This window comes from Pinus tabuliformis, chromosome 6 (genome assembly GCF_031772625.1).
Source record: "Pinus tabuliformis cultivar Carrire ecotype Pingquan chromosome 6, CPIR1, whole genome shotgun sequence".
Taxonomy (NCBI): domain Eukaryota; kingdom Viridiplantae; phylum Streptophyta; class Pinopsida; order Pinales; family Pinaceae; genus Pinus; species Pinus tabuliformis.
Genome location: NC_142292.1, coordinates 1,400,689,142 through 1,400,716,926, shown reverse-complemented (window position 1 = coordinate 1,400,716,926; position 27,785 = coordinate 1,400,689,142). Strand labels below are relative to the sequence as shown.

The 27,785-nt window shown below is 39.2% G+C and overlaps 1 protein-coding gene across 1 annotated transcript in view; it reads right to left on the bottom strand.

Annotated features, from left to right (window-relative positions):
• UVH6 (RAD3-like DNA-binding helicase protein) overlaps nt 1–27,785 on the bottom strand; it is a 281,472-nt gene that overhangs the window by 229,549 nt on the left and 24,138 nt on the right. Inside the window, exon 2 of the mRNA XM_089426800.1 lies at nt 22,228–22,310. Coding sequence (XP_089282926.1) covers nt 22,228–22,310 — 83 coding nt within the window. The remainder of the gene's footprint in view (nt 1–22,227; nt 22,311–27,785) is intronic.

Here is a 27,785-nt window from a genome sequence, read left to right as displayed (position 1 = left end):
CAAATTATCGTAAAAAGAGAATTTCAACAGAGAGAATTTCATCTCTGTCCTAATGATGAACCACAGTAAGTGGTTCGAAACGCGTCGACCAAAAAAGACTATGTGATTGATCCGAAAGAGACATGACATATGATAATGAATCACAAAAGCCTTCATTCAAAGATTCTAGGAATTTTCAAAACAATTTAACTCAATATTCACAAACATAAATCAGACCAATTCACTTATCTAGATGGTTTTCTCAAACAATTGGAGGAGGGACTGCCACTCTCCTCCCAACCATAGACCAAGTTGTACCGTGAATTCTCTTGCAGTTGATCACCTCTGTGTCGGATCCAAGGTCTAAGGAAATTGCAGGTGGAATGACAACAAATTAGCAAATGCCCAATTCAGTTCTCCGCTTCCAAACTGATAAACTTTAAGCACGAGATTAACCAGCGATTTCATAGAGGTCGAGCGCTCAATTTCGTAAGTCAGTTCCAAATATAGAGCGATAGGCAGTTACGGTAGAGATGGTGCAAGAGGCGAATATCAGACATATGAGTTTCCAGAGATGTTTCCACGCTGGTGTTGTCATCATCATTTAAAATAGCAGGGGTAGACTAGGGGGATGTTACAAAAGTTCACACTATACTAGGGACACATGATAACCACCAAGATGAAGTAAGGAAACAAGTACACATCCAATAGGAGTTTATTATCTAATTTCAACATGTGATCCATACTAGAATGCCTTAAACGTCAAACAAAAGCACTCAAATGCAGAAATGGTTAAAGCACATCACAAGAATTGACTCACCTTCATCAAATGAGTAGGCTAGATCAATGAATACTGACAATCCTTGATGAGAGGCACCTGAGGCTGGCTATCTATGGATCATGGGATGGAAACTGGTTGTCAAGCTACAGATGGGAGAAAAAAAATTCTCCTAAGGTTACCAATGTAACTTGATGGATAACAGCATTACAAACCAATTGCTTCAATTTTTCCACATGGGAACTACCAAGATAGTGTTATGAATAAAATATAGATATAAATAATAATAACACATCATAAATAATGATTAATTAGTAATTAGTTAATGAAGATGTATGTCCCTAAGGACATGACCATTCATAAAAGGACACCTGCCTAGGGTATATAAGCAGGCCCTCACTCTCATTTATAACAACATTCTCATTCATACATTTTAATATATATTCTTGTATCTTCAATGGAGATCTTAACTTTTTGCATATACGAACTTTGTTCGTTACATTGGTATCAGAGTTGTTCAATCCTCTGGCCACTCAACTGCTGCACAAAGCCAATCTGATCTGGTCTTTGACCATCAAATTCGTTAACCTGTTGTCGTTAAAGCGTTTCGCTACAAGAGTTTGGAACTTCTCCATTTCGCCAATTTCATCATTCATTTAGGCGGCCATTAAAAAAAAAGTTATATAAATATAAAAGACAACAAAAAAAGACAAAAAAATATAAATTATAAAAAAAAATCAAAATCAAAATACAAAAAAAAAGATTATAAAAAAACAAAGGTCAAAATAAAAAAATATAAAAAAAGGAAAAAAAATATAAAAAAAAAATCGAAAAAAAAAAGTTATATATATATATATATACATACATGAAAAAAATTTAAAAGTTATATAAAAAATAAAAATAAAAAATATATATATCACACTTAACTGGCCCTGTCCCGAGCAAGTAATAGCCATTGGAGCCGCCATACTCAGCGCGACAACCTTGACAGTCTGCCAGCGCAACAATCGAAAGACCTCAACTCGCCTTCGAATCACCGTTGTCGTCGCCGAAAAACCTTGACTCGCCCTCGAATCACCGCCAAGCATCACTGCCTCTCCAACCACCAACACCTATTTCCTTCTGACTGCCCACGGCACTGCCACTTCTTCTGCATCCTTGCATGCAACCGCTACGTCACCCTTGTCAAGTCGTCGTACACTGTCGTCTGACCAAGCCACCTGCAGCTGCTTCCCCCACATCGATCGTAGCCCGCACGCAGCCACAGCCCACATGCGACCACCTGACCAATCCACAACCACCTTACCTGCATAGCCTTGCACCTGCCATCGTTGTTTTAAATTCGTAGACTATAAGGAATTCATACAATTTACAAACTCATGATCCTAAGAATTTTAGATTGTCTCATTCTTCTGATTTTAAAGAAATCTGTGGGGAATGTCAAATTTGACCAACAACCATTTGATTCACCAGTCCAATCACCATACCCCAATCTCTTCGGTCGCATCTGTTCCATGTACACCTCCTATTAAAAAGGTCCATAATTATTTTTTGTGAAAGTGTTTATTTAGATACGAGAAGAAGTTTAATTAATGTGAAATATATACCCAAAAGGTTAATTACACAAGGAAGCACCATATTATACGATACTAATTGGAGTGAGCATGAAATTTTATTTAAGGATTATTAAGTTATAAAAAAAGGATTATAAAGAATTGCAAGATATATATATATATAAGTCACCTGACACAAGGATTCAGGATTCGACAAATATGAGGATTTGAGTGTCGGATACAGACACGTTGACCCCCAGAATAGGACATGTTCGAATATGTTATATATATATTTTTTCTAGAAAAAAAAACATATATATAGTAAAAATTAGATATTTCTTACACAAATTCTCATTCATGATACAAATTCATTGATTCAAACATAGATCTTCATCTAGATGTAGGTTTTAGAAAGTAACATTATGCATACAAATACAATTGTGACATAAATGATAAATCATAAATTATAATACATATTCAATTCATCAATGATCCAATAGGAGAAAGATAAGATAGTATGATAAAGATACTGTAGTTTTCTCATCAAGTCATCAAAATCAAAATGTGTTATTGTTTACATAGGTAGTGCAATACCAATGGCAAATAGAAATAGCAAATACAAAACAACTACAAGTATACAAGCCTCAAGGCAGTAGGTAGCTCACGACTCATGTTTCATCAATCCTCAGTCATCAACAAAATCAGCATCATTGTCCTCATCATCATGGTCACCATTGCTCTCCTCTGATGCATCCTCCTCCCTTGTATTCAAAGTCATCTTTGCATCTGTTGGTGTGGAGGATGACCCCTCTACAGTATCACCATCATCAAATGTGACAAGCTCTAGCACTGGATCATTGAGATCCAAGTTGGCCAATGCCAACTCAACACTGTTGTCCAAACCCATATCATCAAGAAAGACATCGCTACCACTCATCCCTCTGCCTGTAAATAAGACGAAGGTTGGTGTGCACATACACCATTGTCTCTACCCTGGAATGCTCAAGCTTGCTCTTCTTGACACTATACAAATTCCCATATGTGCTCCAATTCCTCTCGCAACAAGAAGACGAAGTCACCTGAAAGAGGAGCCTCATGGCTAACTATTGTAGAGGAGGGCTTGTTGCCCCATGATTTGCCTACCAAGAATAGGGCTTCTTAGCCCCCCTATCTCTAATCAGATCATATTTTGCAAATCGACCAGTGCCAGCGGAAAACTCTGTAAAGGCTTCCTCCACCTCATCAAGGGATGCTCGATCCTGAAAAACCCTCATGAATGCATCTTTCCTCCCCTGTGAGATTTCACCATCCATGTGAGGAGGGAATCTGGGAAGGTCCAGCATTCAGCTACTCATGGTTGTAGTATTTTGGGTTCAATGAGTGAGCCAAACAATGTAAAGGTGTGCAATTCTTGTCCCATCTGCTGAAAAGAATATCCTGTATAGTGGTGAAGAAGGCCTCTGATGATGTCTCATACTCAAGGCACTCACTCTATAAAATAATGCTCCTCACAGACTCAATCATGGAATCCCATCCCTCATAAACCTCTCCTAGGATGGGTTGGTCTGTATCTGCAAATCGAAGCAAAGAAATGATAGGGTCCATGATCTGAATAAGTAGATCTACCCTCTCCCACCAAGCATCATCTAACATTGTGTCCTTCACTCTTTTAGAGGCTACTTGATCTGTCTTTCTCCAAAAAGACCAAAACTCTGAAATAACCATGGCCCCAAGAGCGGTCTTGACCTCCCTCAACCTCTTCAACATGATGAATGAAGAGGCAAACCATGTATCTGCAATCTTCAACAATGATAGATTGTTATACTCCTTGTAGATAGTGAGGGCATTTGCATAATTTTGTACAAAGTTACGGATATGTCGTGCATCCTCAATAATGTTACCAATCCAAAGCACATCATAAGCAACAAATTTCAGTGCTAAGTTCAATGAATGGACAATGCAAGGTGTCCAAAACACTTGTGGATATTTAGCTTCCACAATCATTCCAGCAACCTTGAAAACAAGTGCATTATCTGTAAGGATTTGCACACAAGAATCAACACCTACATCTTCAATAACTTTAATAAACAACTCACACATATATTGTGCATCCTTGTATTGTCCAAGTGCATCCACTTCTTTCAAGAAAATTGGACCATTCAAGGAAGACACCATAAAGTTGATGAGTGGGTGTCGTGCTAGATCTATCCATCCATCATAAACAACACTAACCCCAGATGTTGGCCATGATGCTTTAATAGGCTCAAGCATTTTCCACCTCTTTTTTTGTCTTCGTCAACAATGTGGTTCTAAGCGTCTCTAACCCAGGAGGCACATACCCTAATGGAGCCCCTTGAGTTAGAGCTTGGCACATCTCAATAAACAGAGGTGAGAGTGCAACATTAAAGGATATGAAGTTTTGATAGAAAAAAAGGCAATGGTGAGATCAAGCTCTTCACGTTTCTCCTTCTAAAAGATCTTGTCCATTGGACCAAGTGAAATTGCCTTTCTTTTTGCTGCTTGTCCCCCACCAAAACTCTCAAATGAGAATTTGTTGCTACTTTTCCTCAAGAATGGAAGGGGGTCATCATTCTTGGTTTTTTTATTTTGCAGCCACATTTGCCATACCAACATTGAACTCTCTTTCCATTTATTTCCTCTTTGGTAAAGGTACCTTTGTACAAGCTCCAATTCCACAACCTGGTAAAGTGAACAAATGACTTTTCACACGGAAATATGTGCTCGTGAAAGTATTGTGGCAATAGCTGCATTTCCAACTCACATTGCCTCCTCCCTTCACCTTGTTGGGTAGCGCTTGCTCTCTTGTGACATATTTCCACAAGGGATATTTGTTACCTTGAGGAGGAAGTCTTCCCTTAACATTACTTACAATAGAGGGAACACTTGCAGCAGACTCTGATGAAATTGGGAGAGGGGCATCTCCAATGGGGACATTCTTCCCCTTCCTTTGCCCCTTCCCTACTGCCCTTGATTGAGGCATGAATGTTGTGAACAAATAAACCAGAAATGCACAAATTTGTAAAAGAAATGCATATGCAAATTGTTGTAATAAAAATGCAAAAAATAGAGAAAATGCACTTACATGTTGCTTGAATCTCCTTGAAAATGCTACCACGCCTTGCTCCTTGCTCCCAAACACCCACAGCAAACTAAACAATTGAATGTGAAAAAAGAATGGAGAAAAGTCACATTATAACGTCGCGCCGGTTCCTGATTTTCATATTTGAATCCAAAAATCGGGACACGATCTAGATTCAATCGTGTTCTGATCGAACACGACGTGTCCCGATTTTCGGACTTGAATTCGCCCAAATCGTGTCTGATTCGCTGGATTCGGGACACGTCAGGTCTGGAGGACGAATCTGGTTTCTTATATATATATATATATATATATATATAACAAGTTCTAAAAAATAGAGAGAAAAGTACAAGGAGAAAATTATATTAAAAAACAAAAATTAATTGGTACTTTTATAGAGTAGAAGAAAAAAAATAAAGTTAGAGAACTAAATAGAAGTAGAAGGGATATATATAAAAATAAGTATAAAGGGAGTATTATTATATAAGGAAAGAATAGATTATTATATTTTCAAAGAGTTAAAAAGGATTATTCTATTTGATATTTAGTGTATTTTTATAAACCAAGAAAAAAAAGGGGGGGATTACTTTGAAACCCTAAAGCTCATCCCAAAAAAGAAAAAATGGAGACTAGTAATGAAAGATTTCCTAAAACCTTTAGTAAATGTGTTAGTACACTATTTAAAGTCAAAGGATCACTCGCAGGAAGAGATATTATAATCTCTATTAGTCCTACTAAAGATAGTAATTATGTTAGTCCTAAATGTGCTAACCAATCAATAATTCCTGAATTGAATATAATTGAAACAAATTTCGTTGACACAAGTGACAAACAATACGACATAAGCAATATACAACTAAGTATTGGGGATTATACTTTTATCTCACAATGCACCGTGAAAACCTTACTTTTTGACAATAGTGACATTGTTTGGGGCTCACCCTGGATGGAAACTCTAGGGTCATTTATCCTAAATACGAAAAGAAACATTTTGACATTTTCCCACAAAAAGAAAAAATAACGCTACAAGACATTACTTTGAAGCTAAGTTGCCGAAAACGGCTACCTGAAAACCCAAAACGCCATTTTCCGTTTTGGATCCGTATGCACAGTCAAACCGGCAAAAAAAAGCCGGAAAACGTATTGGTTGCCGTTTTTGTGTTCGGAAACTTCCCAATTTTTTTTCAGCCGTTTTTCAAGCCTTTTTACGAAAAAACCCTCCCGTTTTAAAAAAAAAATACGTTTACCTGCAATCATGATACATTTTGGCATAAATCAAAACGTTTTTTAACTGCACACCTTGCCCGCCAGGAACGGTGAAGCTGGATTACATGTTTTAACACATTACTTTATATTCTAACACATTACTTTATATTTTAACACATTACATCTTACAAGTTACGGTTTACAACTTTACCCTAACCTAAACGACAAGTCACGAGTGCTGCCGCCGATTGTCATCGCCGCTGAGAGGTTCACTATCCGCTGACTCGCTGAAAGGTTCACTGTCCAGACTCCACTGCCGAGAGATATAGCTGCACAGCGCAGCATTCTGAACCGTTGAACGTCTTCAAAGCATCGTTTGTCCTGGTATATACTAAACACTGAACAGTGGTGATGTTATCATTTTGTTTATTCATGCTAACTGCAACCTGTTACTTTTCCCGACTTTATTCCTTTGGTCCATGTGTTAAAGTCATCTGTATAGCTCCCTCTGAATTCTTGCTCCAGTTGTACATCCAGCCCTTTTATTTATCTGCTCCTCATCTCTAAGGTGAGATATTATTATGCTGGAACTGACTCAGCAGACTTCCAATTATCAAACCTCAGTAATGCACAGGTGAAGACTCTCACATGTTCTGTCCGTTGAACTAACAGACACTAACAGCAGTCTATCAATCTTTATAAGTTTATTGTTGATATCACAAATATGACTGATTGGATGAAGATACCAAGGGACTTGCTCTGAATTTAGCCTAGAAATGAACTGTTCTATTCCAATGCCAAGGTGTCTTCTGCATCATAGATCCAGGGTCCTAGCCCTTATTAGCATTGATCTTAACATCTTATGATCTTTTGCCATACTCAAGGAGAATCCAGGCAATAGATATCATGGGCCAAATTATGTCAAGTTATTAAATATATTAACAATATGCTTGGCATGTGTATGATTGCTAATGTACTGAAGTACTTCCAAGATTCAATGTTATTGCAAAAGAAAGTACTTTAAACTGATGTAGAGAACCTGACTTCTACCCTACAGGTTCTGGACCTGAGACAACCGTTGAGGATCAGTAGGAATTGCTACTTTGCCTTGGACTGTGACCCCAAGATGAATTTCTTCTATGAGCATTTGCAGCCTGCCCTTACAAGAGGGGAAATTAGAGGCTCCCTCTAATTGGTCACATTCCTTGAGCCCTGACATTTTGAAGTTGGCCATTTTTGCAATCCCTTGGTTCACAACATTACAAAATAGTTCAACAAAAACTGATCAACAATCTTTCATAACTTAAATCCACCCCTTACTGTTACATGCATAAAAAACAGTTCAAACTTCAACCTCTCAGTCTCACAGATCTTTGTGGCTTTCTCAGGCATGGATTGGTCCAGTTACTGGAACTTGTTGGCCCTCACAGCCTCTGAAATTCTCTGTTGAATCAACTCCCTGTCACAGGTCTTTGCCTTCTCCATTGATTGAATGGAAAAATTTTAGTAAAACAATTCAAATACCATGTTAAGATTTCAATTTTCAATTCATTATATGCAGATCTGAACTCAAAGATATAACCTAAAGCTGAAATCTGAAATCTTACAAAACACCAAGCAAAACTTTGTATTTTGAAAAACTTAAACCATAAAAGCATATAGATCAAGAGCAGATATAAACTATATCTGATTTTTGGATCAATGGATTGTTATACCAAATCACAGACTGAGATCAGAAAACCACGTATTCTGAAAATCAAAATCAGCAACCTTGAAGTCTGTAACACCAATCACTTTAAGAAGTAATTCCTTGCAGTCCACCATTTGGTCAAATACTTAATTAAATTGAAGCTTTGGGGGGCTTCCACAGTCCAACATATGAGCTATTAGCCTATTAGCCTATTACTTCTGGTCCCTGGAATTATCAGCACATGTTGTAAACTTGTAATTTGTAACTGTAAGACTGTACAGTGTACAGTGTAAGTCACTAACGCATGAGTCATGACCCATGTCCCATGGGAACTAATTAGAATAACAAATTTTAACTTTTTAAGTTTGTAAATTGTAACTTGTTTTTTATAAATACATATCTGATATTTGTCAATTTTCCTTTTTCAGTTTCATTTACATCATCATCATTCATGTCAACTTCAAGTTCAGCCATTCATGAGGCAGAGGAAGTGGCGCATGAAATTGAATCAACCCATAAAGTTGATCCAAAGTCACCACTTTGGAAATATGTAACTACTGTTGGGAAGATCCAAGGAGGTGGATCATTGGCATGGGTTTGCAGTGAGTGTAAAAAGGAGTATAAGGGGTCATACACACGGGTTAAAGCACATTTGCTTGCGTTAAGAAACAATGGGGTTCGAATATGCAGTGGCCCATCTAAAGAGAATGGAACAAATGGAAATGGTTTAAGCAAAGTAAAAATTGCAAAATATCAGAGAGAACAAGACAAGGCAGATGCTAAAGCAAATGAGGCAAATCCTGCCTCCCATTTAAAACACCCAACAAGGTTGGGAGCATCTTCATCAAAGCCTCCACTTCATTCTCATGGAATTGTTGGTTCAAAGCGGTCAAATTTGGGACCGCTTGAAAAGAGTTTTAATAATGATGCTTGAGAGATAGCAGATGCAGTTGTAGCCCAATGCATTTATGCAAATGGTCTTCCCTTTAACCTTGTGTGATCTCCTTACTGGGCAAAGATGGTAAAAGCATTGAATGAAGCCCCAAGAGGGTACAAGAGCCCTGGATATGAGAAGATACACACCACATTGTTGAGTGCTCAAAAGTTAGATTTGGAGGCTAAATAAGGCCCCATTCATGATTCATGGCTCATTTCAGGCATGTCCATCATTTCTGATGGATGGAAAGATCAAAGAAATAGGCCTTTGATCAATGTGATTGCTCAAAGCCCACATGGGGCAATGTTTTTGAAGAAAGTGGATTGTGAGGGGCAAATGAAAGATTCTCAATTCATTGCTAACATCTTGATTGAAGCAATTGAATTGGTGGGGCCTGAAAATGTTGTCCAGGTAATAACTGACAATGCAACGGTGTGTAGATCAGCAGGCCTAATTATTGAAGGCAAATATCAACACATCTTTTGGACCCCCTTGTGTTGTACATTCATTGAACCTCATGTTGAGCAAGATGGGGAAGCAAATTGAGTGGATTCGAGTTATTTTTGAAGAGGTGAAAATTCAAACCTTTGTCACAAACCACCACATGTCCCAAGGCATCTACAGGGAATTTGCTAAGTGGAGCTTACTAAAGTTTACTAAATATTTCATAAATTCTAATTTCTGACTCTAAATTCAAATATCTAAATTGGATTCTCAAATGTCACGATTCGTGAATCATAATAGTTATTCAATCAAATTATGATTTTTAATTTGTTGAAATTTGAAACATTGGCAATTTGACACCTGCAAGTTGCCGAGACTCTATTTGCTTCTCACATCATAGTGTTAACAAGGCTTATGCAAGTGAAAGATGCATTACAATCAATGGTATGCAGTTCTCTTTGGAATCAATGGAGGCAATCCCAATCTAATAGAGCACAAGCAATGAAACAATTGGTTGCTGATGATGAATGGTGGGATAGGGTAGAATACCTCTTGGCATTTGCTAAGCCAATTGTGGATTTGCTCTGTATGTTTGACACAGATATGCCTAATTTGGGTGAGGTGTATGAGGGCATTGATTCCGTGATAGAGAAGATAAGGTTGGTTATAAATGCCAAGGAGAATGACCCGAAGAATTCTTTTACAGAGAAATAAAAGATATATTGACCAAAAGGTGGAACAAGATGACCACCCCATTGCACCTTTTAGCATATGCAGTAACGTGATCCAGAAAGAAGCGCACCAAATAAAGACCCAGAAGTCGGAGAAGGATTTAAAAATGAAAGCTTTTTGTAGATCCTGAAATTGGGCTTCGGTTCGTGCACAGTTTTCTCATTTTGTGGGATCAGAGGGTTGGGGTTGTGATATTGAGTGTATGCGGGACAAGACTAGATTAAATCCAATTGAGTGGTGGAACTTCTATGGTGGGGCACTTCCAATATCCAAAAATTGGCCATCAAAATCTTGTCACAGGTTGCTAGTTCCTCTTCAGGAGAAAGGAACTGGAGTACATACGGCTTCATCCATTTAGTGAGGCGAAACAGATTGGGCTCTAAGAAGGCTGAGGAACTAGTGTATGTTCATTCAAACCTTCGCCTTCTGTGACACAAAGGAGATGAATACAAATTTGGGCCCACCAAATTATGTGACGAGGAACCAGAGTTGCCTGACTTGGATATGACATTGAATACCATGTCTCATATGAATTTGTTTGATGCGAAGTCACCAATAGGTGGATCTTCAAGTGGACAAGGTAGCAATGTTCTCAGTCCCACTTCCAGTCCCAGAGAGGATGTGGAACCTTATAGTGGCATGAAAGAAGACATATTTGATGATATGTAAATGTAATTTATGATGTTGTTTTAACTTTCAAACTTTTGAACATACATATGAATTATGAATAATGATAGTAGACTTCCAGTCATAGTTCATTTTGTACTTTGTACTATGTAGTAATTAGTATCCATTATTAATTTTGGTAATGATGGTGTCCGTGTAACTTCAAACTTGTCATATTGATAACTTGATGTTTGAAATTTGAAACAAAAACTTGATGATATGTTGAAACTTGAAACTTGAATCATGAATGTTATAATAATCGTCAATGATTGAATGATGATGACAATGTTGAATATTTATAAATTATGGCATATGCTTTTTAATTTCAGATTATGTGTTTACTCTTTTTAGTCTTTAAAGTTTATATCTAATCTAGATTCTGAAATATGAATGGCAATATGAAATTTTTATTTTTATTCTTAAAATATATATATATATATATTGTGTCGTTTCCTGCCGTATCGTATCCAAATTTTTTGAAAATTTGTTGTATCTGTTTCAAACCCTGTATCTGTATCCGTTCTCGTATCCATTTCCATGCAACTTAGCTTCGAAGCCAGATTAAGTGATGCTAGAAGACATACAAGAAATCTCAAAAGTAAATCTTCAAAAAAGAAATATGCAAAAGGAAGTTGAGAAAATCACCGTCGACAAACTCTAGGGTCCTTTATCCTAAATACGAAAGAGAAGATTTTGACATTTGCCCACAAAAAGAAAAAATAACGCTACAGGACATTACTTTGAAGCCAGATTAAGTGATGCTAGAAAACAATCAAGAAATCTCAAAAGTAATTCTTCAAGAAAGAAATATGCAAAGGGAAGTTGACAAAATCATCGCTGACAAAAAAGAAGAAATTACTCATCTTAAAGACCATAGCAAAAAATTACTCACTCAAATTAAAAAACATAAAAATAATAAGCAAAAATAAATTAGAACTCATCACGAAACATGTATCGAAGTTGTCAGATGTAACAGTCCAAATTGAAGATACGGAAACGAATACCGATCCAATCAATATCACAACTCAAAAGAAGGACAAACCAGTTGAAGGAAAAACATATCCAGAAGTTGCAGTTCCAAGTGAAGATTTTGTAACCAATTCAGCAACATCAATAGCTGAAGTAAAGCAGGAAATTTCCACACACATGATAAGGGAAAGTCAAAACAGAAGAACTCCTTATTGAAATCCAAATCACAAGAGCAGACTTTTCAATCAATCCACATACCAGTATCACTCAGAACATAAACAACAAATTTATGTTCCAAGGAATACTGAAGTTTATGGAATCCAATCATGTGATAACAATTCATCACAAGTTTCTAGTCATCACAAGATTCCGCAGAAGATTAACTTAGGATGGTCAAATCCCTTCTCAATTCGGCAATTTTATTCATCACTCCAAGGATCGTATCAACTTGTAATAACGAAAATGACAATTCCGAGACGAGAAGACATTTGAAACAGAAAAAGAGATCAAACATTTTCATCAGCAAGTTTTGAAGACAAAGCTTTTTGAGGAGGAAGGTAGTGTTATGAATAAAATATTGTTAAATTTGGACAACTAGGTCCAAACTCCATGTTCTGATGCTCAGATTAAGAGGCTAATATTTTTGTTGGATTCCTCTTTCTGAGAGGTGTAAAATCCATATAAAAATAGTCTTAATCCGATGAGCAGAACTTATATTTTGAATTTATTATTCTTAATAAATTATATGTGCAAAGGTCAGCCAGTTTTGTAATGTAGGCTCACATGCCCAACAGATGTGTCACACACCCTCATTGATGGATATATATATACAGGAAAAGTTGGAAAGAATTTGAACACAACACAACTCACATCTTCCTCTCTCATCCTAAAAAGTACGAGCTACCTGGAGGACGAATTTCAGCCACACGTGGGAAGGACGAAGAGGATTTTTCTGCTGCTAAGGTTTTCTGCTGCTAGGGTTTCGCAGAAGTTTGACCAGCGTTGACTTTGGTCAACGCTTGGTCCAAACAAGCTGAAAACTTGTGGGAGGTTCAATTTTTGAAGGCCATACTACCTGGCACAAAAATCGAGGTCAAAGGGTTGACCGTTTTGCTGCTGCGTTGACTTTTAGCTTGCTGCCCCTGCGTTGACTTTTCAGGACAGCGTTGACTTTTGTAGAACTGACTTGGGTTGACTCATCTACTGGTTGGAGGGTTGTTGTGACACATGCTGGGCTGGCTGACCAAAGGAGACTTTGCTGGTTGAAGCATCCTGTTGACCGCCGAAACAAACACATACATTTTTCTTGTTTCTGATTTGTCTTCTGTAAGATCTGCTTATATGTTCTATCTGCATTTTGCTTATCTACTTGTATGATTGCTGTGAGAAGAGTGAAATTGCTCTTAGCATAGAACATCTACAAAACTTTACATGGTATCAGAGCTGAGGTGAAGACAAACTCTATCTATAGCAATCATCATCGAAGGAAATGGATTCCTCTAAGCTTGAATTCAGGGAGAATGACAAGCTGACTGGAAGTGATGACTTCCATGCCTGGAAGATGTTACTAGATCTCAAATTAGAAGATCATGATCTCCTAGATCATGTGACAGGGAAGATTCAAGAACCTCCATCAAATGCCTCTGCTGCTGTTAAACACAAGTATAAGAAGGGAGAAATCAGAGCAAAACTGCTGATCAGGGAATCCAAAAATAAGAGTCTGGTTGCCTACATATCTGAACTAGGCACATCCAAGGAGATGTATGACAAACTGATACTTATGTTCCGAGTAAACAATGTGAACCAAGTGCTATTCCTCAAGAACAAGTTGAAGAATATGAAGAAGGGCCGAGACGAGTCTATTCAAACTTTCTTTATGAAGTTGACCGAAACCAGGAACAATCTGCTAGCTATTGGGGAGACAATAGCTGATCGTGAGATGGTTCTCACCGCACTTGGAGGACTTCCATATGAATGGCAAGTATTCACAACTACCATTCTCAACAATAATACCATCCCTAACTTTGATGAGCTTCTGTCTAGATGTATGCAAGAAGAAACAAGGATGAAGGAATTTGATAATGAAAGAAATGCTGCCTATGTTGCTCATTCCCGAAAGAAGAACTCTGGTGGTTCCAAGGACAAAGGAAGGACTAAGACTCAAAAGAAGAAGGGTAAATGTTTCACCTGCCATAGGACTGGACACTATGCTAGAGAATGCCCCTTCCAGAAGAATTCTCCCGATAGTGACGACAACAACAACAACCGAAGGAATGGGAATCAAAGAAATGACAAATCCAAAGGAAAGAGGAAGGCTCACTTTGAAGGAAACCATCCACCTTCTAAAAGGACCAGAAATTCCAGGTATGAGGAGTCTAATGTTGTTGATAAAAGAAATGAGTATATTCTAATATCTGCTCTCTCAGCTGCATCTCCGCCAGACACTATGGATGTCTGGCTAATCGATAGTGGTGCCTCAAGACACATCACCGGATTCAAGGAAGCACTTTCTGACATGGTTGAAAGGGATACTAAACTAGAAATTATCCTTGGGGATAATGCCACTTATCCTGTGAAAGGGACCGGGACTGTGACCCTCCACTTGTCTCAAGGACAAGTCCTCCATCTACAAGATGTACTCTATGTACCCAAATTGAAGAAGAACCTTGTGTCTGTATCTGCCATGGAAGACAAAGGATTCAATGTAACTTTCTCTGATGTAAAGGTACTCATGTGGAAGAAGAGCTTCAAGGAAGCTATCTCAATTGGTTTTAGAGTTGGTACACTCTACCAGGTTGGAGGGAGTCCGTTGGGAGCTATGACTTGTGATACTATCCGTCAAACCGAACTATGGCACCGAAGATTTGGACACCTTCATTACAAGGCTCTTCCCGAAGCAAGGAAGCTGGTGACAGGGATGCCTGATTTTGGAAATAATCATAAAGGTGTATGTAAGGGCTGTGCTGAAGGAAAACATACAAGGGGACCTTTCCCCTCAAGTGTCACAAAGACATCTGAGATATTGCAACTGGTCCATTCTGATCTTTCCGGTATGTTGCCTGTAACATCCCTGGGGGGATGTTCTTACTATATGATATTTACTGATGACTTCTCTCGCAAAACCTGGATATACTTCTTGAAGAAGAAGGATGAGGCTTTCATGTGGTTCCGTACCTTCAAAGCCTTGGTGGAAAATATGACCGGAAAGAAGATCAAGATTTTGAGGACTGACAATGGCACTGAATATGAGTCAAATGAGTTCAAAGACTTTTGCAGAGAAGCTGGCATTAAGAGGGAGACTACCACTGCATATACTCCTGAGCAGAATGGTGTTGTTGAACGCAAGAATAGGACTATTGTGGAAGCTGCCCGTGCCATGCTATGTGACCAGGGTCTTCCAAAGTTTCTGTGGGGAGAAGCTGCAAATACTGCTGTGTACATTCAAAACCGATGCCCTCATTCCGCTTTGGACTCCAAAACTCCCGAAGAGGTTTTCTCTGGTAAGAAACCTGATGTCTCACATTTTAGAATTTTTGGATGTCATGTCTATTTTCATGTGCCGAAAGAAAAGAGAAGTAAGCTGGATGCTACTGGGAAGAAAGGAATGTTTGTGGGCTACAGTGAGACTTCTAAGGCATATAGAGTCTATGTATCTGGTCAAAGGGAAGTAGAGATAAGCCATGATGTCACTTTTGACGAAGATGCTTCCCTGAAGAAAGTAGTAGATCTTCCTAGATCTGAAGAAAACCATGAAGAAAGACCTGGAAATCTAGAAGAACCCCAGGATGAGACTATGCCTAATGTTGAAGGGCCAATGGACCCTATTGATCCTTCCCCTTCTCTAGGAAAGAGGCCATCATGGCTCAGGGACACCCTCGAAGATGCTGAGGGTCATGCTGCCCCAAGGGGAACATTCCGAGAAAGCAAGAAGCCGTGTAGATACCAAGGGTATCTAGCTGCCATGAGTACTATTATACAATCTGAACCTGGATCTTTTGAAGAAGCCATCAAGCATCAAGTCTGGAAGGATGCTATGCATGAAGAATATGAGGCTATTATGAAGAATGATGTCTGGGATGTGGTCCCGAGACCGAAGGACAAATCTGTTGTCACCGCTAAATGGCTCTACAAGATTAAACATGGATCTGATGGGAGTGCTGAAAAGTTTAAGGCAAGATTTGTTGCCCGTGGCTTCTCTCAAAAGGAAGGAATTGACTATGACGATATATTTGCACCTGTGGCTCGATATACCACCATCCGATCCATCATAGCCCTTGCTGCTACGCAAGGATGGAGTCTTCATCAGATGGATGTCAAGACCGCTTTTCTGCATGGTGAAATAAAGGAAGAGGTGTATGTAGAACAACCTCTGGGATTTGAAGTTCAAGATCGAGACACTTATGTCTGCAGGTTGAAGAAAGCCCTCTATGGGTTAAAGCAAGCACCCAGAGCTTGGTATGAGAGGATGGATAGTTACTTGATGAAGTTGGGCTTCACTCAAAGCAATGCTGATCCAAACCTTTACTTTAAGGTTGAGGAAGGAAAGCCTCTCATTCTAGTGCTGTATGTGGACGACCTCTTCCTGACAGGTGATGACCCTCTCATTCATCAATTTAAGAGGGAGCTTGCTGCTGAGTTCGAGATGAAAGACCTAGGACTGATGCACTATTTCCTAGGCCTAGAGGTCTGGCAGAGACCTGGAGAGATTTTCCTTTCTCAAGGAAAGTATATTGTGAAGCTTCTGGAAAGATTTGGGATGGTGGACTGTAAGTCCGTGTCGACACCAATGGAACTCAACTTTAAGAAGTTGAGTGGCAGCGCTGCAGGGCCTATCTTGGCCAATCCTACTCAGTATCGTCAACTCATAGGAGCTTTGATGTTCTTAGTGAACACCCGTCCGGACATATGTTTTGCAGTGAATACTTTGAGTCAACAGATGGTTGAGCCTCATCATTTTCACTGGGTTGGTGCCAAGAATCTTTTGAGATATCTTCGGGGCACGATAAACCATGGGCTGAGATACACTGCCGGGAGTGTGATACTCCGGGGATATACTGATGCCGATTGGGCTGGCAGTGTGGTGGATCGTAAGAGCACATCTGGATGCTGTTTCAATCTTGGTTCTGCTGCGATCTCATGGATGAGCAGGAAGCAGAAGTCGGTGGCTTTGAGCACCGCGGAGGCCGAATACATTGCTGCTAGTATGGCCTGTTGTGAAGCAGTTTGGTTGAGGAAGCTCTTTAGTGAGCTGTTCCAACATGTGCTAGATACCACTGTAATACTCTGTGATAATCAGAGTGGGATTCGTATGACTGAGAATCCTGTGTTCCACGACCGATCCAAGCATATTGATATCAGGTACCACTTTATCCGGGATATGGTACAGCGAGGCGCCGTAAGGCTCGATCATATAGGAACTGATGAGCAGGTCGCGGATATTCTCACTAAGCCCCTGGGGAAGGTCAAGTTCCTAACCTTCCGTGAGAGTCTTGGTGTCGTGGAAAGACCCTATGATGTGGGTCCTGTTGGACGATGAGCTCTGGGAGCTCTGGGGGGCTTTGGGGATAGCTTCTCGGAGCTACAAGCACTCATAATGCTTCTGCCCCACCCTTGTGATTATTGAGCTGGTTCGCCACTCATTTAATCTGTGCCCCGTATGCATCCTACCCATTGAGTTCAGGGCTCATGGGAAGTACCTCTCATTTGGCCAATGAGGTGTGGAAAAGCTAGAGACTATTAGCAAAGACTGATGGACGCATCAGAGATTGCCGTACTCTCTATCTAGGATGGCATGGTCCAACCACTTGATCTGGGATCAAGATTTGTGAGGTCTGGGACCTCTGGACTGATTATGTCAGTCGGGGAATGATGTCTTTGTGACTGACCCACTTCTGTTCTGAAATAAAGAAGCCAGCAAAGCAAGTTTCGGCGGGATGACTCACGATGTTAATTGCACTAATAGATGGAGTTCTCCCTAGTTGAGAGGGAGTGTTAAATTTGGACAACTAGGTCCAAACTCCATGTTCTGATGCTCAGATTAAGAGGCTAATATTTTTGTTGGATTCCTCTTTCTGAGAGGTGTAAAATCCATATAAAAATAGTCTTAATCCGATGAGCAGAACTTATATTTTGAATTTATTATTCTTAATAAATTATATGTGCAAAGGTCAGCCAGTTTTGTAATGTAGGCTCACATGCCCAACAGATGTGTCACACACCCTCATTGATGGATATATATATATACAGGAAAAGTTGGAAAGAATTTGAACACAACACAACTCACATCTTCCTCTCTCATCCTAAAAAGTACGAGCTACCTGGAGGACGAATTTCAGCCACACGTGGGAAGGACGAAGAGGATTTTTCTGCTGCTAAGGTTTTCTGCTGCTAGGGTTTCTGCTGCTAGGGTTTCGCAGAAGTTTGACCAGCGTTGACTTTGGTCAACGCTTGGTCCAAACAAGCTGAAAACTTGTGGGAAGTTCGATTTTTGAAGGCCATACTACTTGGCACAAAAATCGAGGTCAAAGGGTTGACCGTTTTGCTGCTGCGTTGACTTTTAGCTTGCTGCCCCTGCGTTGACTTTTCAGGACAGCGTTGACTTTTGTAGAACTGACTTGGGTTGACTCATCTACTGGTTGGAGGGTTGTTGTGACACATGCTGGGCTGGCTGACCAAAGGAGACTTTGCTGGTTGAAGCATCCTATTGACCGCCGAAACAAACACATACATTTTTCTTGTTTCTGATTTGTCTTCTGTAAGATCTGCTTATATGTTCTATCTGCATTTTGCTTATCTACTTGTATGATTGCTGTGAGAAGAGTGAAATTGCTCTTAGCATAGAACATCTACAAAACTTTACAAATATGGATATAAATAATGTAAATATAAATTATAATAACACATCATAAATAATGATTAATTAGTAATAAGTTAATGAAGAGGTATGTCCCCAAGGACATGACTGTTCATAAAGGGATACTTGCCTAGGGTATATAAGCGGGCCCTCACTCTCATTGTTCACTCTCATTTGTAACAACATTCTAATTTATACATTTTAATATATATTCTTGTATCTTCAATGGAGATCTTCATATTCCAATTCTTTTGGAGTATTTAACCTTTTGCATACGAACTTGGTTTGTTACAGATAGATGACAAACTATATAATGATCCATTCCAAATTAGATAAGCGCACTTTCAAATGCCCCATTTAGAATGAGATCTATGGTAAGTAGTTCTATTGTCTTTATCAAAATTGAATGGATCACTCACTACATTGTTCCAATTGACATATCAAAGATGTTTACCTAAGGGAGGTTCTCAGCTTTAAATCACAATATAAACAGGTTCATCCTTGTCCAGATTCTTCTGAGAGGATCATTTTGTTCTTCCCTATTGTTTAGCCCACTTAAGACAGTAAACAACATGCAGAGATTTAGAAACCTTTAGCTATCAAATGGTTAAGGCCCCAAATCTCTTACTGACACCCCCACCCCTAATGTGCCACCCTTGATATACTTCCAAGGGATTCTTGAGGCATTCTTTTCTCAGAACCAATTGATGAACATAACAAGACCAGCAACTACTCTATCCTGACCAATATAAACACACTGCTAATAATCCACTTTAGCTCTGTGAATAGATACACATATGACCTTACAAACTGCAAATATTCCCTGACAAGAATAGCTACACCTGGAAAGGAATGCAAATTAGCTATGATCCAATTTCCATTCTACATCGTTGAAACAATATGTAAATTGGAAGTAAATGATAGGATTTCTCCTAAGTTACTAGGATTCGGATATGGATACGGAACCGGATGCGGATACGAAACCGTCAGATTTTTTTAAAGCCAAGAATCGGATATGGTGGGGAAACAGCAGGTATATATAGCATATAAATATTTCCATGGTAGGGAAAAGGCTGCAATATTTATGGTCACTAGTCTAACCTCTGTTGATACAATCTGAAGACCTCGACATGTCGCTACATGATTATGTGTAACAAAATTGACCACCTAAAAATAACTTGTAAGTTGTGTGTGGTTTGTAATAACACTAGTCTAACCTCTGTTGATACAATCTGAAGACCTCAACATGCCGCTACATGATTATGTGTGACAAAATTGACCACCTAAAAATAACTTGTAAGTTGTGTGTGGTTTGTAATAAGGGTGACTTCCAAACTTGCAAGATGCCTCTAAATCTTGAGCCATTAATATGTTTACTTACTTTCAGAGAAGATAAACATTAGCTAGTCAAGAAAATTATAAATTGTAAAAATACAAAATTTTAAATGTGTAACTTAGATGATGTTTAATATAAATTTTAAATATATGATACAATAGATTAATATACTTAATTTTATAAATATATTAATTTTAATATTTCTATTTATCCAACATATAAATTATAATATTAATAGAACTTAATTTTAGTTTTTAATTTTTAAAAGACAAGTTTGTAATAGTTTTAAATTATAAATTTTGAACGGTATAAATATAAATATAAAAAAAAAAACATTAAAATATAATAAAGTTTAATTAATAGATATAACGTTATAGTATTATAAATTTAATTTTTTATAGGATATCTATATTATCATTTTAATATGTTTATAAATTAATACTACCCTTCTTTGCTATTCTTAGAAGTTGAGTTGCGACATTTGTACGTGAATGATCTATAGAACATTAATTTCTTTTTGCGGTCAAATGTCCCCACGTTTCAACGAATGGTCGGCACTGATTTTCGATACCAATAATATTTCTAACTTATGCCCGAACTCGAACCCTAGACCGGTGCAATGGAAAGAAAACATCAATGTTGGGTTATAGCGCTGAATGTGTTTAATACATTCAACTTGAAATCAACAAAGATGGGTTATAGCGCTGAAGCCTGAACCAGAGTTTTAACACTCGTTTTGTCCAATACTGATATGTTCTATTGGGGCCGGTAGGACCCAGCAAGGGTGCCCCGCGATGGTGGGTACAAGCAACCCACCGGATCCATTTACAAGCCAGGTTTTAAGGTACGTATTAATGGGGGAAGAATTTCTGCTGTGAACAAATGGACCGGAATTCAGTGAATACGAACAGAGAAAGACTTTTTCTATATTGTAAAAAAACCAATTTACACGAACCGCAGCTTAAATATTGGGGTGCATGTTATGGTAGAGGAAACATTTAAACCAGTTCCTAGGCGGGGATCCAAGCGAATCCGGATCCAGATCCAGATCCAATCCGCGAATCCAGCCCCAATGCTGACGGATCCGGTAACATAGGATTTCTCCGAGTAGTCACTTGAAGCTCTACTGTTAATCAACCAACAAGGTCCTAGGGAAACCTCTTTATCAAAACTAAACATCGAATGCTTCCTCTTACAGTAAATCAACTGCTATGCTCTTAACCTCAGAAATCTTTGTAGTTTTAAATCATGTTTATGAATGTAATCCATAGATGGTAAATAAAAATTCTATTCTACTCACCTTATTTCCAAGAAAATTATAGAGCAAGGAAACATTTACACGCAGTGGCAGGCAACTAATCTAGAAACTAATTTTCCTAGAAATTTAGGTGTCTTTTATCCACCTGATTATATTAACACGATCATCAACTCCTATGCAGAAACTGCAATTGACTGTGAAAGCACTGTATCTGCCTTATCACTTAGTCTCTAAGTAACCTATGAATATTCATCAGTTTCCTACATTACAAGTGGTCAAAGATATCCAGCATTTCATATATTTCCAGCATTGTTTGTCGCATATTGAAAACATACAGCAAGATGTTATCGTTGTTCATTTCAAGAGCAATCAATTCAAAATCTTTCTTCTGCGGTACCAAGCAGGACACTTACATCAATTCATATAGAACAAAATGTCGAAGTGGATTTTTTTTATAGAAGAAAGCTACTAAAGGAAATTTCCAAACATCCAATTCAGTGCCCTGGTAAAACTGTAAAAAATTAAAACAGTAAAAAATTATGGAAGGACTTTGTTAACCATATCGCTGAAATTTAGAGTGTATGTTTTGAGATATAGGAAAAATTAAATTCCCATTTCTGAGGACAGTATTAAAAGCTATAAAATCATTTTTAGAGACAACTTAAGAATCTTCAAGATTGATAACCTCAAAACACCTGAAAAGGTTAAAGGAAACGTTTTACATACTAGGCAAATCCGAGCGTTGAGCTAATCCCTCCACAAGCCTGTTATATTCTGCTCGGAGTCTGTTTGCATCTGATGCCTTGAACCTTCCTAATCAATACATAAGTGTGATGAGATGTGAAGAAATAACCAAGACCAAAGATAACACTTGTTGCTAAGAAAATGAGATGGCAGACAATAAGATGTCAAGTCGTAGATAGCACATCACAAAAATGTCTTATGCAATATATGCTATGAGACACAGCGTGGAATCTGATTAATTTAAAACGTAAAAAAAACTGATAACCAACAGGTGCTAGCAGAAGAAAACAACAGAAACAAGAACATGTGGTAGCAATCATAAAAACCAGCATCAGCAGATACAGCACAAACAGCAAAAACTCCAGCAATTTTTCAACAGTAGATTTGTTAACAGATTTTATAGCAGTAACAACAGAAGAAAAACCAACAATAGCTAGGAGTAACAGGACCTGAATCCTCAGCATATAAAAGTCCAAAACTTTCCTGAGGAAATATGGATGCCAACTAAGGCAAACTCCAAGGCAGTATGGAAGCTGTGATTGGCCTATATAGTCCGTTCCAGACTACCTGCAATAGCACACTTCACAACAACCTCTACTCTAATACCTAAGAGCCATTTTATAGCTAACAATTCCAGATATTTTCAAAAAGATGAATTACAATCCTCCATGAGTAACAGATATGAGTGGAAGTTACAAAATATAGGGGGAGTTACCAAAGATTCAGAAGTGAGAGAAATATAAATGTGAACATGCATAATAGCATCTACTAATGTGAGCATGCACAATGATAGCATTTTAAGAGCATGCATTAGTAACTCTTTATGCCGAGAAAAGAAAAGTAAATGCCCCTGAGTTATATTATCACTAACAGAGCCAGTTATCTCTAGACATAGAAAGAATCCACCCTCCTTCAATTGCTTTGTCCCAAAGCAATTATAGTGTTTGGATGGTGCAGTCCTTTAATTCCTTCCCATGTACCATCTACTGAGGTCAGATTCTATGATAGCTGACTTTTCCTAAAATCCACTGGTTTGGGATTAATAGATGCAGGGTGTCCTCTAGAACATTGATTGTAGAGAATTATGTAAACTTCACATGCGGCTACAGTAGACCCATATTATATCATTGACATATGTGGCTATGGCCAATATTCAATTATCATAATACTAGGTTATGGGTAAGGTCAACCTACTCAAGAGATATGTGCATCCATCACCCTAACTGGGGAGGACACTGTACCTCTTATGTATAATACACACTCAAAAAGTCCTTCGTAATTTATCATCGTCATATCTACCTTGATCATTATTTTAAATACAAGTATTATTCTCTCTAGCAGATGGGTGTCTTCTTCAACAGGTCCTGATTTATTTCCATCCTCCTCTTTGCAGACGATATTGCCCTTATTGCCTCCTCCCAAGAAGACCTTCAGAGACAGCTGGATGCTCTCGCAGCTTTTTGTGACCAAAGGCATCTCACTGTGAACTTCGGTAAAACCAAAGTGATTGTCTTCAATGGAGTCAAGAAAACCTCGGACTTCCTCTTCCTATTTAAAGGAGAAGAGATCGAGATTGTCAACATCTATACATATTTGGGAGTTCAGTTCTCAAGGCCTCGCTTCAGCCTGCGGCCAGCCCTTCAGCATCGGATCAACAAAGGGTATGGCTCCCTAGCCCTTCTGGAGAGGCAGTGTTTCGGGCACCATTTCGAAGACATCTCGTCCAAAATGAGTATCCTGGACACTTTGATTCTCCCCGCAATGCTTTACGGCTCAGAGATTTGGGGTCCCTCTCTCCTAGAGTCAGATTGGGCCTCAGCGGAGCGGGTCCAGACCCTCCTTTTGTGCCTTTTCATTAGGTGCAAGCAGACAATTCCTCAGCACATCATTCTAGCAGAGTTCGGGGCTCAACCTTTCTGCCTAGAGGTGATATTCAGGTTAGTGTCGCTCCTGCACAGGTTCCGAGGCCTGGCAGACACAAGGAAGGGTCGTGACAAATACCCATATTTAGCATATTACTCCTCGAAGAACATCGCCCGTATGCAGACAGGTCGATCCAAATGTTGGTACACCGGTGTGACAGAGCTTCTAGAGGTTTCAGGAATCCAGATTGACCATCTCCCTCCTTTTCAGTACTCTTTGAATGCTCCAGGGCACCTCCTCCCCAATCAACAAGAGCTGAATAAAATCATTAAGGAGGATATTTACAGACGATACATTCAGATTACATGGACCAATCCTCCCAATGGGTTGCGTCCAAAAATGGCCTTCTACACGGAGCATTGCCTGGAAATTAGGGATGGGCTCATCATCAGACACCAATACACGTTCCAGCATTGGATGCATGCCCTTAGAATCCCCCTCGGTCAGTTCAGAGTTGGGTCTCACAGACTCCGGGTGGAGACAGATCACCACATCGATAGGGCAGATAGGATTTGCCAACTCTGTCACTTACAGGAGATAGAGACAGAGACACACTTCATCTTTGGATGCCCTGCTTACTACGAGATTCAAGGTCGTTTCCATTGTCTCTTCAGGTCTTCTCAGACTTTGACCAGCTTCCTCAGATATGTTGATCTGAGATGCCTTGCACTTTATCTCCAGGAGGCCTTCAGATTTCGGGCCCGTTTTCTTCAGCCCCCCACCAGATCGGACACCACGCAAAAGATCACGGACTTCTTTAGGGTGCTACCATCAGCGCGGGGCACCAAAAGAACCATTGACCGACCCACAAACACTGAGACCAGATCAGTGCGGTCCCGAGGGGGCCGACCCACCAAACTGCACTAGTGCTCCAGGATTGGATCCACCCCTGGGAGGCGCCCTAGAACCTCCAAGCGACAGCCCAGTATGCCCACAGGACAGCAGACTTTGACATGCTTCTCTCAGTTTTCTTCTCTCGACCTCGGATGTTAGGAGTAGGATCTGGACAGGAGACCCCTGCCTTTTCTTCTCCTTCTTCTTCTTCTTCTCTGCTCCATCGCAGTGCTTTGTTTCGAGGCCGAGAGCTTCTAGCTTCTACATTTACATTTACTTTACTTAGATTATAGATGTATTTTCTGCTTTTTAAAAGAAATGTTAAAGGGGACCGTTTGGTCCACCGGCTTGGCATGATGTAATCATTGTAACCGACAGTCCCGTTGACCTCTTATGGTCATTTGTTGGACATTAATAAAATTATCTTATCTTATCTTATTTATCTAGCGGACTTATGATCAACTCTAATGCTGTTGTTTCAGGATTATCTTCACTGTTATTGCAGATATCTCTCTCTAGCACACCTGTGCTAGAGCATCCTTTTTCAATACTCGTCTCTTATGGATCTCGAACATTGATTGTAGAGAATTATGTAAACTTCACATGCGGCTACAGCAGACCCATATTATATTATTGACATATGTGGCTATGGCCAATATTCAATTATCATAATACTAGGTTATGCCTAAGGTCAACCTACTCAAAATATATGTGCACCCATCACCCTAACTGGGGAGGACACTGTACCTCTTATGTATTATACACACTCAAAAAGCCCTTCGTAATTTATCATCGTCAGATCTACCTTGATCATTATTTAAAATACAAGTATTATTCTCTCTAGCGGACTTATGATCAACTCTAATGCTGATGTTTCAGGATTATCTTCACTGTTACTGCAGATATCTCTCTCTAGCACACCTGTGCTAGAGCATCCTTTTACAATACTCGTCTCTTATGGATCTCAACATTGATTACTATCATCTGATGAGTAATAATTGTCCTCTTTATGAACCTTTTCCTTTTACAGAAAATTTATCGCTACTATGTGCTGAACATTGCTTTCCAAAATTAATAACACTTGTAACTTTACTTTAATTTTTTCTGTTGAAGTAGATTTACGTAAGAAACATATGGTTTGCATGCAAGCTATTTGTTTTGGTGCTGCTATTTAATTCAATGTGACTTACAAATATTAGATTGGACATAGAAGTAGCCCCATCTGAAGACAATAAGGAACCTTGTATCCATGGCTGAAACTGAAAAAAAGCTATTTTATTGGCTTCAATGGTAGGTTTAGTTGTGGCTTCATGTCAAGGAAATCCATATCATAGAGCACATCAACAAGAAGTTAAAGATGTTACTCTCTACAACTCAAGGGGGGAGTACACTCATAACATAACAAGATGGTCTCTAGAACCTTCAAGGGGGGAACATATTATGAAGAAGGTTACAATCAACCAAAACCACCACATTGTTCAAGCTAAAAAGGTTAGTGGTCAACCAAAAACCACTAGATATCATTAAAGAATAGAAAAATCCAAAATTTTAAGCTTGGATCCCTTAACAAACTTCTCACCTCACACTTAACGAGGGGGCATGTCAAATATCATTGATGATAGTCAAAGTTTTGAAGTCCTAGAAATTCATCAAGCAATTGGGAATTCTAGCATAACTAGTCTCCTCAACATGCTCTTTACAGTTAGTAGAAATCTTCGCTTGTTCATCTTCAATCAACAAGAGAAATCACGCTCCTGAGAAACCTAGCGCACGCGCGCTGCCTGCCGCCTTCAGTTCTCTGGTTTGCGCCCCATTCTTCCTGATGGCCCCTCCGGAGGCTCCACCGAAGGAGGTTGCACAGCAACAGGTTTTCTCAGCCCTTGTCAACTCCCTGCCGCCTCAACGAGATCGCCCGGCCCTTTTAAAATTTGTAATTCCTCCTTCTCTGCCTAGAATGGTTGCTCTTGCTTTGGCCGAAAAGGGTCTGATAGGGCAATTCACTGGTCTTTGGCCCTCACCTAAAATAGTTCAAAGGTGGGTGGAAAGAAATTGGTCGGACAAAATCAAAGGAAAAATTGCTATCAGATTCTGCGGGAAGGGCTACTTTACCTTTCACTTTGAGACAAAGAATGACAAGGATCTGATCTTTCACAATGGACCTTATTTTATGGACTCCAGAGGTCTGTACTTAAACAAGTGGACACCATATTTCGATCCAGAGCTTGACATTCCTAATGCAGTTCCTGTTTGGGTACATCTCCCATTACACTGCTGGGGAGATGACTCTATGCGAGCCATTGGAAATGCAGTCGGCAAATATATTAACAGAAGCGAACCAAGAGACAACATGCAAGCATGCGCCCGTATCTGCGTCAAGGTTGACCTGGGCAAAGGACTTCCAGAAGCTATCAAGATCAAAGTCGATGAACGGTCGCACATACAACAGCTCGACTACGAACAGATCCCCTTCAAATGTAAGGTATGTCACGAGTATGGTCATTTTGCCAATCGCTGCACTAAGATTATTAATGTGGATAATAATACTCAAGATCAGCAATGGGAAGTGATTAAAAAAAAAAAAAAAAATCAGCCCCTAGTCCCTCTTTACCCAATGAACCTGGACCCTCCTCTCATAAAACCTCTGCCCAAATCCCATCTTCTCCGCCTTCCCCTCCTCATCAATCTCATTCCCCTGGACTTGGAAAACCCCTTCATTCTCCTCCATCCACCAACCCTTTCCATGTTCTTTCCCTCCCTGAAGGTGACCCTTCTCCTTCGAACCC